This window comes from Rhopalosiphum maidis, chromosome 2 (genome assembly GCF_003676215.2).
Source record: "Rhopalosiphum maidis isolate BTI-1 chromosome 2, ASM367621v3, whole genome shotgun sequence".
In the NCBI taxonomy this organism is placed as follows: Eukaryota; Metazoa; Arthropoda; class Insecta; order Hemiptera; family Aphididae; genus Rhopalosiphum; species Rhopalosiphum maidis.
The window spans coordinates 92844535-92862360 of NC_040878.1; the positions used below are offsets into that span (position 1 = coordinate 92844535).

At 27.8% G+C, this 17826-nt stretch overlaps 4 protein-coding genes across 4 annotated transcripts; 2 read left to right on the top strand and 2 right to left on the bottom strand.

Annotated features, from left to right (window-relative positions):
* Positions 1 to 9382: 9382 nt before the first annotated feature.
* LOC113554756 (histone H2A-like) lies at positions 9383 to 9836 on the bottom strand. The gene has a single exon (XM_026958728.1). It carries the CDS (start codon positions 9821 to 9823, stop codon positions 9446 to 9448), a length of 378 nt encoding a protein of 125 aa, XP_026814529.1. The 5' UTR covers positions 9824 to 9836; the 3' UTR covers positions 9383 to 9445.
* A 406-nt stretch (positions 9837 to 10242) lies between these two features.
* LOC113554614 (histone H2B-like) lies at positions 10243 to 10623 on the top strand. Its single transcript, XM_026958531.1, has one exon. It carries the CDS (start codon positions 10243 to 10245, stop codon positions 10621 to 10623), a length of 381 nt encoding a protein of 126 aa, XP_026814332.1.
* Positions 10624 to 12374: 1751 nt separating this feature from the next.
* LOC113554618 (histone H4) lies at positions 12375 to 12712 on the top strand. Its single transcript, XM_026958534.1, has one exon. It carries the CDS (start codon positions 12401 to 12403, stop codon positions 12710 to 12712), a length of 312 nt encoding a protein of 103 aa, XP_026814335.1. The 5' UTR covers positions 12375 to 12400.
* Positions 12713 to 15319: 2607 nt separating this feature from the next.
* LOC113554611 (histone H3) lies at positions 15320 to 15750 on the bottom strand. Its single transcript, XM_026958528.1, has one exon. It carries the CDS (start codon positions 15728 to 15730, stop codon positions 15320 to 15322), a length of 411 nt encoding a protein of 136 aa, XP_026814329.1. The 5' UTR covers positions 15731 to 15750.
* Between the last annotated feature and the right edge of the window lie 2076 nt (positions 15751 to 17826).

Here is a 17826-nt window from a genome sequence, read left to right on the forward strand (position 1 = left end):
GGGTGGATCCACACCAAGATAACAGGGGGGGCGATTTTTAAAGGACACACATTAATTTTGATAAAGTAGTTATTTAGGTACATACATATGTACTTTCCACAGTCTCGTACAGAACAAAAAAATTTTTTTACAGTAGATAATAGTAATAAAAAAATATATCACACGATAATTTGGTTACCCTTGAAGTATAATTACGTCAAAAACTAAAATCAGGACTTAAACTATTTTTTTTTTAGAGACCGGGGGGGGGGTCGCCCCAATCGCCCCATCTGGATCCGCACTGCTCCTGACTAGTTGATGAATATTTTTAAATTCGATAACAGGAAAATGAATAACACTATAATTATTAGTTGACTCCCTAATTCCTCTTTAATTCATTTAATTTAAGTCTCTTAAATACTAACAATTTTAATCACAAACTTATCCTATTATTATTATATGGTTTATTATTACTGTGCTAACTTGTAAAGATTGCGTATTTCAAATAAAAGAAAAATAACTCCAAAGTTTAGAATGAATCATCGAGTTTTGGAGATTTTTACATAATCTTCAATCTTAACATTGGAAGTTTTTCTTCTCGCACAACTATATTTGGTACTTGAATGGTTTAAAAGTTGGAAATTTTTAGTACTTTTCAGTAAAATTAACGCAACAACCAGTTTATGACAAAATCAATTTTGTTTTTGTTATGTAGGTATGCTAAATTACATTTTAAAGCTATTTTTAGTCAGCCTAAAAATTTATCAAAAACTATATATTACAACGTCTATACAAAGCTTAAAATTAGTCTAGTGACAATTTCATAGAAAATTATGACTTATCTAAGTCATAGTGAAAACGTCTTAAGTTTCTACAATTAAATTTGTTAGTCAACCAAATAACAACAATTATTTGAGGAAAAAATCATTATTTTATGAATTATATAATGTGGTAAAAACTTTATAATAGCTCGTATAAAATTAAAACTTAAAAAACTTATGAGAAATCTTATAATAAAAATTAAACATTATAGGCATTAAAATTAAAAAATAAATAATGTTTTTTTAACCACAAATTATTTGCAAATTATTATTTACATTTTAACCAAAAACTACGACATAAGATAATTAGGTTATTTTGTTTTATAGTTAAAAATAATACAACAACATTATTAAATGTCGTAAAACCTAATCAGCCAATATCAACGATATATTATTGTATAATATTATATACCTACTATAATAATGTTCATTTTATAGTTCTAGTGCCCGATACAATATTATATAATATTATGATATTATAGTATATTTGTAAAATCTTTATCTAAACAATTATTAATTTCAAACTATAGAAGTTATGATTTTCTTACCTAATTTTTTACTGCAACGGATCACCAACATATTTTTGACTCAATTCATTACTTGAGAATAGAACTGAGTTGGACAATACGTTTGTGTTAACCGTGTTAAACTGAAAACAAATCGCAGATGCGTTTTAATGATGTTACTCATTATTAAAAATTGTTATCTTATATGTGTTTTAATTTTTATATTACGTTAGATGATAATTGCTTAATAATATTTCTATCTTCTTAAATGTTGGCCATTGAAACATATTATTTTCATAAATGTATGTATAACGTATAGTTGATATTATTATAATTCAGTTGGACAACATTTAATTCTAAAATAAATATTTTATTTTTCTAAATCATAATATTATTTTAATTATTATTTATATAGTTAAAAAAAAAATTAAAATTAAAAACAACCATTCGAAGTATTATAGTAGTCATTATTAATTCGTAATATTGAGATTACAATAAATACTGTGATGAGAATACTTACTGTTTTTACTTTGACAATGTCGTCATCCTCTATATAAATAGACAAAAATTGTTATTTTATTCTAATAGTAAACAATATAATCGCTTATTGCAGTTCACGCTTAATCATAATTTTAATATTGACAGTAATATAAAAAGTTAAAAGACATTAAAAAAAAAAAAAAATTGTAAGATAAATTTAATGTAAAAAGTTTCTAGTAAAAAACAATTGAAGAAAATGTATGATTAGGTATATAAAAATATAACGAATACAGAATTCGTTAAATATTTATTTAATTATAGGTCCAATAAAAATAAAATTAATTTAAGTGATTTGTATGGTGGAAAAAATGTTTTTTTTTCAAATTTTAGTTTCATAAAAACATTTTAGGCCTGTGTTTTATACTATGATATGATGACATTAATTATAAGTTAGTTTTCTCCCTTGAGCAATCATTATATTATATTATGTATAATAATGGTCGTATCGATCTAATATTAATCAATTAACTACTATAACGTTGAATTATTATATCACTATGCTATGAATAGGTAAACAATAATAATAGGTAAATTAAATTGTATTAAAAAATTGCAAATATAATTATTATATTCGTCCGCCTTGTATTTCCATTGAGGCATTGGACATTCTGAACGGTTTCATGTTTAAAATGCATTATCTAAAAAGTCTAAATTGGATGAATTTATTTTAACCTATTTCAATTAAAAAATGTACACGAATTATCATACATTAAAATTACATAATGTTAAGGCGTTATAGGTACAATTTTATGTAACAACTGACAACAAATTCAATAATTAGATTAGTCATAAATATTTGTATTAAACGGTTCACATTACATAATGTTTGATATAATTTATACAATTGTGTGCCTATATTATGTATAATTGTCTATTGAATAATAATTAATAAAATAATTGGTACTTGATGACAACAGCCATCATGATTTGTAATGGTTATGTTAATGTGTTGGAACTAAATAGCAAATAATAGGTACTTAAACATCTTATGTTCAATGTCATAATTGAGGTGAATTTGAAGCAACTCAACGCATAATGTAATAATAATATGAAGGAATAATGGATCAATGTCACTGCAAAAATTATTTTGAAAATCAATTCAATGAAGATTAAAGCCTGTAATATATAAATAATAAGTGTGCATTTTGCATGCTCTCAATAGCTTAAGGCTTCAATTTAATGCTGAAAAAAAGGATTAAAAATTTTTAAAAAAAAACTGTGGACTTAGAATAATATTGTCTTTGATAATGTAATGTAATTGTTATTAAATAAATATTAATATTATTGTATAAATTATATATAAAACAATATGTATTAAACATAAAATATAATAAAACAGTAAATAAGTATTTAATATTTTTTGTTTTTATTTTTTAATATAAAAAACATATTGATCCGTATGAATTAATAAAATTGACATCCATTTATTAATATGATAAATACTAGAAGTATTATTTTAAAACCAGATTTCGAGTCATGACATATAATGTTGCCATAGAAAAAAAACAAAAAATATCTAGTTCTATAACTTAATAACTATGAAGCAATTATTGTTTTTAAAAATATTTTTAGTTATTGGTAAAAACATAATTTAAAAACTTAAAAAATTCTTAAGACTATGTACTTGAAACAGTTAAAATACATTAAAATTATAGCATGGAAAACATCATATCAGACAATCGGGAAAAAAATGTGTGAAATATTCATTAAATATGTGCTACTTATAAAAAATATTTTAAAACTACCCACATGTATAAAAAAAATGTTATACCATAATATAATTATGTAGACAAATTAAATAAGTTTATTTTCTTCTCTCATAGCTATAATAAATCATTATATGCTAAATTTCTTTATCTATATATAGTCAAGTTCAAAAAAGTTAATTTAGTATAAAGTAAATTACGTGGATGTAACAATATAATAGTACTCTGCGAATCATTAATTATAAGACATTTAGACATCTAACGAAACTTTACTTATTGTGAATTAGTTTCGGCAAAGGTGATTATATTTTGAAAAGAGCCATTTTAATTGGTGATTTCCGATTGCGGCCAATGCACCACATTATAATAAAATGTTCGTATAGAATTTATAAAAGGCATAGATTAAAAAAAAAAAAAAATGTTAAAGTTAGTTCTTAATAACTCAAAGTGAAATATTTTTTATTTGCAATCTTAGAATTAATCGGTTTTCGTTCTTTAATGAACTAGAAAGCACAATTCGCGCCAAATATTTTTAACTCGTGTGAATGCACTGTATTATATTATTTACATTATAGTAGGTATACTATGTGGGACACGGTCGTGATATTGCTTTAGTTTTAAATGTTTTAATTATCACTAAAAACAGTATTTTCTATTTATTTATTACGGTCCGCAATCAGTATATGAAAAAAGTTAAAAATTAGTTAGTATGCCGAAGCAATGGTTTGGCATTTCATTAATTAGTTTGATTGCTTTTCTGATCGCCACAAATTATTTGCAATAATTAGATTGCAATAGATTAGCCGTATCTAAATTTGAACGATTGATAATATTTATAATACTATTGGTCAATTCACTATACAAGACTATATGTGACCACATATATAGATGAAAATAATATGTAAGTGTATTATGTATCATTATTATCACGAAGAAGACTATACACATATGGATTGGATAATTTAATGTAATTTAAGGAACATTAAACTTTTTAATCTCAAGCATTAATTCAAAGTAACTTGTAAGCAGTCATATGTTCTATGTCAATACCATTGTTGATTATTAAGTAATGTTCAATAACGGGAATATACTCGTATTTTGCATGTAAAGAAAGACGGTTTTGCTTGTCCTTAGAGTTTTGATTTTTTTTTTCAAAGATATTATTGCTTAGAATTCCGTTGTTTTTATATTTTTTCAAACTTAAATATCAACTGTATAATATGATATTATAAAAATAAAACTTCTACAACGCAGAAAATATTATCTTCTATATCGTGTATTTATTTAGTTCTTTGACTATGACTGTAGTCTGAATGATTATTTTTCGTTTCACGAACAATTTATGAGTATTTGATATACTGGTACCCTTTTATGTGGCAGAGAAAAAATGTCGTTCGATATCTAACAATATTTTAAGTATAATTGTTATAAAGGATAGCAATAGATACTACGAAAAATGTTAAATTTTTTTTAGCGAAAATAGGTGAACAATAATTTTCTACCGACCGTTCAATATGACATTATGTAGTTTTATTAATTTTGCTCAAAAGAATACCAAATTTAGGTTTCTTAATTATTACTCATGTAGGCATAATTTACATTAATAATCGACATAATATTTTATACATATTTTATATCCCAACACTTATTGTAATGGTAGGTATTACATTCCTATAATAGTTATTACGATTGATTTTATAAATGTTACACGTATATGACGTAGGTGTCATATTTCATAAGTCCCTTACACTATCACACCATTCGTTCATGTATTTACCTATATAAATAATTTGATGTATAGGTAATGATAATAAAAATGAAATTAATGAGTTAATGAGAAACTAAAATATTATAAATGTTTTATGTTTCAAAATATGATACTTGTTATTTCATGTTTGTCTGTGGATATTTTGTTAATGAACTAATATAATGTATTTATGAATTCACAATAATCGGTAACACTCATTTGTGACTTAGGTTTCAGATTCTAAACAATAAAATACAAATAATTAAGTCAATTTCTTAATATGGCTGCACTAGCACAAGTCAATTATTATTATATCTTTAATAATACAATATTATATGGATAATATTTTTATGACATTACAAAATTATTGAGCTCAGAAATTTTTGGTGTAGTTGCATGAATATAAATATTAGAAAATAAATATTTTATATAAAAAAAAAATTTATTTACAAAATAAAATTGGTGAACTAAAATATCAATAAAAATACTCAAAAAATATACGTAACCTGTACAATAAAGTATAACTAAAATGTGTCACCATCAACGGAGTTGTTATTCAACCAATATTTAAAATGCGGGAATTAAGAAAGGCTAGTTAACAAGTTAAAAAAGTTAATCTTTTTAAACTTAGTTCATTAATTTTCTAATTAACTTAATACAATTTCAGGTTACACTATCGATTATAATATCTTTTTCTGGTTTATTTGAATAATTATAGGTACGTTTATTAAGAATCATTGTAAATACATAAATATTCTTTGATTTAATAATTTATTTGACATAAACGCTTACTGTATCAACCCCTAAGCTAGCGTGAAATAAGAAGGAATAATAGGGTACCTACAATTTTAATATTTTTAATTTTTAGTCGTATATTTGTAACTATTTAAAATAATTTAAAATGGCACATTTATATTTTTATCTCGGCATATCAGATAGTAATTGAAAAAAGATATTTTTTTTTATCTTAGTTAATTTAATGATTTTGTCTATACTAACTACTTTTAAATATTTATGAATAAATATATAATTTGTAAACCATTAATTTGTCACTGAGTTGTATTATGAAGATTTGAGCTTTTTCTCCGCGCCTAAACTAATTTTGTCTTAGTTTTTAAAGTGAAATGACATGTTTGATATTAAAAATAAAACTAAAGACTAAGATATAAGAACATTATCTGTGTTTGTACATTCGGTTGTTGTTATATTAACATTTTTAACCGAGTTACGAGTGTGTAATATATTACAATTAAAAAATGCTCATTAACACAAATATCATAAAAAATTAACTCGTATAAATAAGTAATATTCTTATTTTAATTTTGATGATAATTTTTAGTTTTATTCAATTTAATATCTAATTTAGACAATTGATTCTGTTTAACGCAAATTTACTATGTTTTCAATTTGAAAATTGAGACAACATATTTGGGTGTATTTACCTTTCAAAATTTACCTAACTCTAATACTTAAGTAAAGTTTTTTTAGTAAGTCATTAACTTAATCAACATTGATGAATTTAATGACAAAGTAAAAATAATAATATAATGTTATATTAATAATATTGATTATTGTATATTCTGTACATATCTAATCATCATGTTATAGTCACTAAACTCTTTAGTTTTTACAGTACCTATACTATTATATTATATTAATGAGTATTATTATAGTATTAGTATTGTAGTTAATGTAGTTTTTAAAGATCGTATTCTATCGATATAGTTATTTTCCAATACCATTTTTCAATTTTTCACTTTTTTTAAAACACTAACATGCGTCTCATTTTATATTTTTACAATCAAATCGCGAGTACGCTCCTGTCAACTCATTTATAATATTATAACTGTATTTTATTATAATTATTATAATTTCTTTTGCGCCACGAGTAAACATGCAGTTAAGCGTGGGTTTTATTTATTACTTTTTGACTAAAAACATTTATAAGGGCAATGGATTACTATATAATATTTAATTCAGATTTTCCGATGTCACTAACTAATATAAAATTTCAGATAAGTAACCTAAGTACTTATTTGTTTTTTTCAAGTGATTTATTCCTATTAAATATAGGGTAGATTAAAATAAACAGATTACTTGTTTTAATAACTTAGTATGATAAAAATATTAAATTTGACTTTTTAACGCTGATAGGCATAGGCGAACCTAGACACTTTTATTAGGGCAGGCCAAATGAAAAATATAAAAAAAATTCTATTGACAACTTTTTATAGCTATTTTGTTTAATGTATATACAATGAATATATAATGGTATTATATGATGATTTGGTGTATATAATAAAATGAATATTTCTTTACAATTTAAATATTTAATAATAACTAAACATTTTAATAACTAATACATTTATTAAAGATATACATAAATTATAATTTATTTTTTACTATTTAAATTATTATTATTAAAATGTCCATGGTTATATAATGTTAAAAAAAATACATATTATATATGAATTTTTTTTAATGAAAGGTTATATTTTTGTATACGTAGTTTTAAAATTATTCCGAATTGTTTTCATTTAAATTTTGATAATTTACACGCTTGTCTTGTATCACGTGTCGAATATAAAATAAAAATTACGAAAATATTTAATTTTCCAAAGAAATTATACAAACAGAAAAGCGATAAAATTGATAAACTATAACTATCGATAAGATCAAGAAGAAACTCAAGAAACGATTATGATCGTTTTTTTTATATCTAAAAAAATAATCATTGACGAAAATAATATTGAACAAAATTAATTATTATCCGAGTTTTCACACGCGGTCTTTTTAACAGTTTTATGACTTTAAAAATACATATAAATTCAACAAACAATAGATAATTGTTTTAAATAGCATTAAATGATAGCTAGACTTCTTGGACAATGAAGCTATTAAATTACACGAAATAATGTGAATTACTTACAATGAGTAATTTGAAAAATTATACATGCTCGGTCTTTTAAACAGCGATGTGACTAACGGGGGTTAATAATAAATAAATTATTTGGTGATGTATTAATGTGTATAACAATAATATGGTATTATATTTTAAATAATAATTAAAATATTTTGGCTATCCTCTATCTATAAAAAAAAAAATATTCTAATTAATAATTACCTCTGTATAATTTTGTATAATGTTAAACGCAAGAATCTTATGAATAACCGCTGTCGCCGGTCAATGATAAAAATATGAATTTATAGTAAAAGAAATAATATGAAAATATTAAAGTACGTATAATTGACAATCATTTTCTACGGGTATATCACCACGTAACAAACATTGCCGACTGACGATTAGTTAAGTAACTAATAATACTTGTTATAATATAAAAAAAAACGTCAAATGTCTAAATTAAACAATAATTAATAAAACCGATTATTCGACTGCATTGAATAGACTATACGACTCCATATTTCTATAATCAATGTTAAAAATAAATGTTATTATTATGTTCATATTGTGTAGTATGTACAATTTTTTGATTTAAGAATTTATATCAAGTCCACATATTCGTACACTTCTAAGTTCTAATAGATACGAGCGGTAAAATAATCGTGTAGTAGGTACGAAACATTTAAACGAAAAATTTCACAAATTTTATATGCGAAAAATAAAGTTTTTAATTTTAAATAAATATACTATTAGCCATTTTAAAAAAAATCACTTTATTATGTTATATTATAATCCTCATTTGTACCTATATAAATATAGTACCTGTATACTATGTATGATATTATGTTAATATATAAAACGTACAAATTTACACGTTTACGTGTATAAATATATTATTTATAATTCCTAAATAATTATTAAAATATATAATACATGTATGCAATTTTTTAGTCAGTATTAGGTCAGGCCATGGCCTGACCCGTATTTTCGCCTATGCTGATAGGTACACTGTTATTATGTACTCACTTAGCTAAAAATCAAATAAAACAATTTATAAATTTTGGTTTTCATTCATTATAATAATATAATATAAACTATATATAATATGTTATGATTAGATAAAACTAAATTAAAAGAAAATATTTGTAATTATAATTTGTGGCCCTGATAAGGACCGTTTTAAACAAAAAATAATACATCAAAATACATGCATACTATTTAAGTAGTACCAATTGATATATTTCTTAAACTTTCTTTTCAGTCTTTTTTGGTAGGAGTACGGCTTGGATGTTGGGCAGCACACCTCCTTGAGCGATAGTTACTCCGGACAACAATTTGTTTAACTCCTCGTCGTTCCTGATTGCCAATTGCAAATGCCTGGGGATGATACGAGACTTCTTGTTGTCACGGGCAGCGTTACCAGCCAATTCCAACACTTCGGCCGCCAAATATTCCATTACGGCGGCCAGGTATACCGGTGCGCCGGCTCCTACACGTTCGGCGTAGTTTCCTTTTCTTAGCAGACGATGGATACGACCGACCGGAAACTGGAGTCCAGCACGGGACGACCTGGTCTTGGATTTGCCTCCCTTCGATTTTCCTGCTTTGCCTCTTCCGCTCATTGTGATGCTTGTACAAATTTTCGACTGGGTAGTAGTAGTAGTTGAACGGAATGACGTGACTTAAATGATATTCAGCTTTACGAAATCCAGGGCTTATATAGTGAAATCTCCCCTAAATTCAAATGCATTAGACGTATAAAACAACGTTTAACGACGTAACATAACATGTACGACATGCAAGAGTCTATAAAAAGGATGGTGTTTTACATGAGCCGAATATAGAGTGGTCAGAGCAGATGTTTTCTACTCCGGAGGGTTGTAACACTAATATTGGGGTGGCAGCTACCAATGTGCGCACGTTTTAAGATCTTAAAAATAATATAAATACGGTAACCGTACTATAGAAAGGCGTCATTCGATTGAATCCTACCGTAGTACACAGTTTAGCACTTCAACAGGATACCCGATCGAATTAAAACATGGCTCCAGGAGGTAAATCGGCAGGAAAGGCGATGAAAAAATCGTCGGGCAAAGCGCAGAAGAACATCGTCAAGTCTGACAAGAAACGCAAGCCTAAGAGAAAAGAATCATACGCAATCTACATCTACAAAGTACTGAAACAAGTACACCCCGACACCGGTGTCTCCTCGAAGGCAATGAGCATCATGAACAGTTTCGTCAACGATCTGTTTGAGCGCATAGCCACCGAATCTAGTCGTTTGGCACACTACAACAAGCGTTCGACCATTACCAGTCGGGAAATCCAAACTGCTGTCCGACTATTGTTACCCGGTGAATTGGCCAAGCACGCCGTAAGTGAAGGAACAAAGGCAGTCACTAAATACACAAGCTCCAAGTAAAATACGTTATTTATAATATCCTGACACCTACTGCGATAGGTTCAAACTTAAAAAGGTTCTTTTAAGGGCCACCAATTATTACTATAATATTATTTAATGTCGTATTTTTCGTAGTTATTTAATCTTGTAAAATAATACTTGGTTATTTAGTATTATGATTATTAACTAGTTGTAATTATTATTAGGCACCGAAAAATAATTTACATTTTCAACACAGCTTAGGTAGCTATGTACAAATTGATTATATGGTTCCTTATAATTATATTGAAAATATTAATAGTAAATTTGATAAAATGATATACAAAACTATTAATTTGTCCTTGTGTAATTATGTGTACAAAAAAATTATTAACTACGCAACATCTCTGAATTGGTCGCATGTCTTCCGGTATGTATAATTGTTTACTTATCAAAACATAAAAGACATCTTATTATCTTAATAATTAGAAAAGCATCATGTAATTAAATGAAAAAAAAAATTGCAATATTTTGAATTAATAAAACTGTATTAGATCTATAATCATATGGTGATTATAACCACGGCATACAATGTATAATGTAAATAATACTAAGTTTATAATAGAATCTAAGTTAAATAACAAAAATAACGACCACATAAAAATTACGAAAATATTAATTAGAAGTTACATATTTTGAGTCTTTGTCATTGCTAGTTGTCGTTAAATTCTGAAAGTCTCGATACAAAATATTTTATAAAAATATATTATTATAAAAAGGTTGACAAGTGGGTACCACTCTGCTGTACAGTGGGTTACTGTAATTTTGATTTATTAAATTTGTATTCAATATATAGTCATCGCACAGCATCACTATGTCAATAATCATTTATGATACATTGAGGTTCATACTATAGGTGATCCATAGCAATGCACAATTAATTGTACCAGCAATTAATTATCCAGAATTTATTGCTGAACATTGAAATAATTTTTGATTTTAATAATTTAATCATTATATAGCGTTAATAGAAACGTTTTTTAAGTATATACTACTATTTGTATTGATTTAAAATAATAAATTGGTGGCCCTGATAAGGGCCGTTTTAAGAAGAACTATTTGTTAAAAATTTGAGTTTAAGCACGTTCTCCGCGGATACGACGGGCCAGTTGGATATCCTTTGGCATTATGGTGACGCGTTTGGCGTGGATGGCGCACAAGTTGGTGTCTTCGAAAAGACCGACCAAATAGGCCTCGCTGGCTTCCTGCAACGCCATGACGGCGGAGCTCTGGAAACGCAAGTCGGTCTTGAAGTCCTGTGCGATTTCACGCACCAGACGTTGGAACGGCAATTTGCGGATCAACAGCTCCGTGCTCTTCTGGTAACGACGGATTTCACGGAGAGCGACTGTTCCCGGACGGTAACGATGGGGTTTCTTCACTCCTCCGGTGGCGGGTGCGCTCTTACGGGCGGCTTTGGTGGCCAACTGCTTCCTGGGAGCCTTACCTCCGGTAGACTTGCGGGCTGTCTGCTTGGTACGGGCCATTGTAAAATAGGTGATATCAATCCACGACTTATCTTCAGAAGAAATGTATACACAATGAAACACGGTGAGACAAACACCCTTTATTTATACGATTTTCAGAGGGTTGCTAACGTAGTATGATTGGGCCGAGGGGTGTGGTCTCGCGCATTCCTCGGTGTAGGGTATGTGGATCGATCGCATAAATACCGCGTTGTCGAACGGTAAGTTACCATTTATCTCAACAAACCTCGTCTTCGTTACAACCACTAATACGTCTACAGCAATAGGTTATCATGACTGGTCGCGGCAAAGGAGGAAAAGGTCTTGGAAAAGGAGGTGCCAAACGTCATCGCAAAGTGTTGCGTGATAACATCCAGGGAATCACCAAGCCCGCAATCCGTCGTTTGGCTCGTCGGGGAGGAGTGAAGCGTATTTCTGGATTGATCTACGAAGAAACCCGCGGAGTGTTAAAAGTTTTTTTGGAAAATGTAATCCGTGATGCGGTCACTTATACTGAACACGCAAAGAGGAAGACCGTGACCGCCATGGACGTCGTCTACGCACTGAAACGCCAAGGTCGTACATTGTACGGATTTGGTGGTTAGGTTCAACAGTTAATTAGTAATTTATTAGCCCAACTTCTTCTATTTTTAAAATTACGTCAAATTTTTAAATTTTTTTCATTAAAACGGTCCTTTTCAGGGCCACTAAATCATATGTAAATGGCAATGTACTGGTATCTAATACCAATTGTTTCAATTTATTATATAAATTAAGAATGGCATTTATTAAATTATATTATTTCTTAATCTTAACATCCAGCTGTATAACATACAAATTATTTATTCTGTTCTTATTTTAAGTCATATGTAACAGTAGGTTCTATAATAACTACCTAGTACCTAATGTATACTACTAAATTGTAAACACAAACTAATTATAAGAAATTAACGCCTTTATTCCTTAATTAAATATTTATATATGTATATAAATGTATAATATATTCGAAAGACAATGGTTTTTTTATGTTCAAAGAAACGTGTGGTAAACGAAAAATAGAAATATTATTATATATATTATATTATTGCTAAAATATTACTGTTATTCGTAAAAATAGTTTAAAAATTATTGACTAATTTGTACATTTATTATATTTTATACTATGATAATACAAATGTATAATGTTTTGTTCATAAAACAAAATATAATAATAATATGGTAATAATTTTCGTTGCCATCCCTTCTTTTATTATCGGTGGTTAACAATAACGATTTTTATAATTTTAATTCAGCTAATACAATATAAAAAATACAAACATTACTTATTAGTAGATACCTACCTACTGTTTGATAATAGAGCTTAGGTTACCTGGTTATACTCAATGATACCAAGATAGGGGTAGATAATTGTAATTTCATTAACATTTTTAAAATTGTAATGAATACTATTGTGATGTCCTAGAACTCTCTAGTATAGCTAATGCATGTTTTTTTTTTTTAAAAGAATGTCTTAAAACATTATTTATAATAGATATAAATTTGTTTCACTCTGAAGAAATTTATGAAATTTTATTTTGATTACTTTTACATACTATTATTAACGGTTTTTAGTGGTAATTTTAGTAATAATTTATCACAATATAAGAATGGAATCAAAAATATTTAGTTGAGTGTTTTTATGTTTGCTCATCGAACAATATTATGGGCATAGTACTTATAGTAATTTTTTCGGAAATGCAACTATCTACATCAAAATGAATTAATTTTTGGTAAAGGAACAGCAGGTATATTGGAGTTCCTTGTATCTCTTTAATTATACTATTACCATTATAGCCATTACGACAAACAGCTACGATACAAAAATAGTTTATAACAAAAATAAATATTTTCAAGAATATAAAAATGAAATGTTTTTTACATTTAAATTTGCATATATCTCAATTATTAGTGATATTAATAGTGCACATTTTGATGTCTTTAAGTGTGTGTTAAAATGAGTATTTAAAGCAAGACGATCCGAGCTCCACAGGGATCTAGTATTATTATTAAGTTTTAGTTGTAGAATAAATAAATAAATTACAAAATGCATAACGGCAACGCTCTCTAACGATGATATGAGCAATGGTTCAATATTATACACACTTATAGATTAGCTTAAAACGACGACAGTAGAAAGCGCTGCGGTTATCAACCGTACAGATTGACTGAGTATTCATAAATAACACCATTGATTATCTATGAAGCATGATGAATATTAATATATACTGTATAGTGTATAATCAATGGCAATACTAATACTATAAGTATTTAATATTTATAATCAATGATTATTATTTTGCAATAAATTATATTGTCATTGATTATAGCCAATACTTCGATTGAATTAAAAAGAAAAAGTTCGGAAAAATATTTCTCTTGAAAAATTAGTGTTTTAACAATAGTATCTACGTATTTAACTTCCATCTATCTTAATATTTTATTCATCAATTAATCATTAATCCCAATAAAACAAGATATTAGGTACTGAAATACTGTGAACATTATTCTGTTGGGCCGTGCACATTAAAAAAAAAACGTTTACTGTTTTAGCACAAAATCAATTTTGTATAAAACGGTCTTGTGTATTATAACTTCACTTTTTATCTAAATCACTTATTTTGCAGCACATATTAATCTAATAACATTTTTTAGTGATGGGCATAACCAAATTATCTCGAATATTTATAAAACGTTCGATTAATCAAAAACATTTGAATGATCAAATAACAAAAAGAAAATTACTGACAAATTTAATCTTCATTTTCTGGTACTATAATTTAGTAATTACCACCACCAATAGTTATTTTACTTACGAAAAACATTATAGAAATGTTATTAAAATTACCTATAGTAAAAGTTGATGAACAATTTCATATTCTTTTGAGTGAATTGGTTTAAGATTATTTTAATGTGAGTTAAATTGTTAAACATTTTAAACGAATTTATTATTTAAATTATTGGTTAATTTTAAATAAAATGTAACATTGATTTGTAACCTATATAAAAAATAACAATATTAATATAATGACTTATTCTTTTTATTTGTAAAACTTTTCTTTTCAAATACTTATAAATTAACGATAATATACTAGCAAAGAATTTGATTTTCCTAAAAAAAGTGATGGCCCTGAAAAGGGCCGTTTTAAGAAGAACTATTTGTTAAAAATTTGAGTTTAAGCACGTTCTCCGCGGATACGACGGGCCAGTTGGATATCCTTTGGCATTATGGTGACGCGTTTGGCGTGGATGGCGCACAAGTTGGTGTCTTCGAAAAGACCGACCAAATAGGCCTCGCTGGCTTCCTGCAACGCCATGACGGCGGAGCTCTGGAAACGCAAGTCGGTCTTGAAGTCCTGTGCGATTTCACGCACCAGACGTTGGAACGGCAATTTGCGGATCAACAGCTCCGTGCTCTTCTGGTAACGACGGATTTCACGGAGAGCGACTGTTCCCGGACGGTAACGATGGGGTTTCTTCACTCCTCCGGTGGCGGGTGCGCTCTTACGGGCGGCTTTGGTGGCCAACTGCTTCCTGGGAGCCTTACCTCCGGTAGACTTGCGGGCTGTCTGCTTGGTACGGGCCATTGTAAAATAGGTGATATCAATCCACGACTTATCTTCAGAAGAAATGTATACACAATGAAACACGGTGAGACAAACACCCTTTATTTATACGATTTTCAGAGGGTTGCTAACGTAGTATGATTGGGCCGAGGGGTGTGGTCTCGCGCATTCCTCGGTGTAGGGTATGTGGATCGATCGCATAAATACCGCGTTGTCGAACGGTAAGTTACCATTTATCTCAACAAACCTCGTCTTCGTTACAACCTCTAATACGTCTACAGCAATAGGTTATCATGACTGGTCGCGGCAAAGGAGGAAAAGGTCTTGGAAAAGGAGGTGCCAAACGTCATCGCAAAGTGTTGCGTGATAACATCCAGGGAATTACCAAGCCCGCAATCCGTCGTTTGGCTCGTCGGGGAGGAGTGAAGCGTATTTCTGGATTGATCTACGAAGAAACCCGCGGAGTGTTAAAAGTTTTTTTGGAAAATGTAATCCGTGATGCGGTCACTTATACTGAACACGCAAAGAGGAAGACCGTGACCGCCATGGACGTCGTCTACGCACTGAAACGCCAAGGTCGTACATTGTACGGATTTGGTGGTTAATCACTCAATTTACTTAACTTTTTTTAAAAAGGCCTTTTTTAGGGCCACCATATTTATTATATCGAAATACATCGTGTATAAATGTTACTTTTTCATACTTGAGATTTTTTTGAATAATATTGGTGTATTCTCACATAAAATATTTTTAATAGACATTTTTAGTCAAAATATTCCTTTTAAAATCTTATTGTGGGTATCGCGGTTGAAAAGGAATTATGTAAATTTATTATAATACTGAGTTAGAACAATATTGGAAGTTGGTCTAATATATTTTTATACCATAAACGTGCTGCATACTGAACATTTTTAATTTAACGTATTATATCAATAATAATAACCCATATAGTAAAAAGTAATTTTAAAATAACTTTAGAAATATTTTTGGGAAAATAATGAATATTTTTTAAACATTGTTTAATGATCGACATATATTTTAAAAAAGATTAAAAGGTTTTTTTTTGTTCGGAAAAAATAGTCTTCAAAATATATTTAAAAAATTCGTTTTATTCAATTTTTAAAATAAAATTACCAACACGCAAATGCAACAAGTTTCGAGCTCTATTTTTGATCGGTATATTGTTTCGCCTTTTAGAATAATTATTAAGCACGTTTTCTTTTATTTTATAACTATAAGCATGTATTAATGTAAAATTACATTAAAAATATTTAATTAATAATATATTTATATAAAATAATATTGCAATAGATAGATACCTAGGTGCCAATATTTGTTAATAACACGCTGGGTTAATATTAAAATATTTTAGCTGGCTGATGTTGTACACACCTATTTTCAGTTTAAAATCAAATTTCATTTTCACAAATAAAAATAAAAGAATATTATGATTAAAAACATCTATTTTATTCATTGTTCACGTTCATCTATTGTTATTGTTACAATATGTTGTATGTAAATTGTGAATGTTATTTCTTGGGAATCATACCTAAAAACGCAGGTACTTAAAGTCAAAAATGAAATCAATCATAATCTATAATATATTTCTTATTATAATGTATTTTATAATTATTTCAAGTGAATCCCGGTAGATTTTGGTTTCCTCAACTTTGTTCGTATACGAATACTTTCGTTTTAGATAATATATATGCGGAAAACATTAGTGATGTATGTAACATAATTTTAAAGCTTTTCGCTTTATATTTATTAATCTCGTCAGTGATGCTTAAAAACATAATATCTAATTAAAAGATCCAACTATTTTCGTATGTTTTTCATAAGATCGGTTGTGTAATTTTTTTATTTATTTGATTTTTCAAACTTTTTCATGAACAATTGAGAAAAGTGCTCGAAAATTTAAAAATCGCTAAATATGTGTTATAAGTTTGTTGCTTAATAATTTTTATATTAATAATAAAGAACGCAATGTCCAAGTTAATATATGATTTTTATTTTAAAAACCATTACATCATGTGCTCTCTGCATGACTTACATTTTAACTACAATTTTATAACCTTAAAACTGAAATCGCCAAACAATTACGCTACTATTCTTAT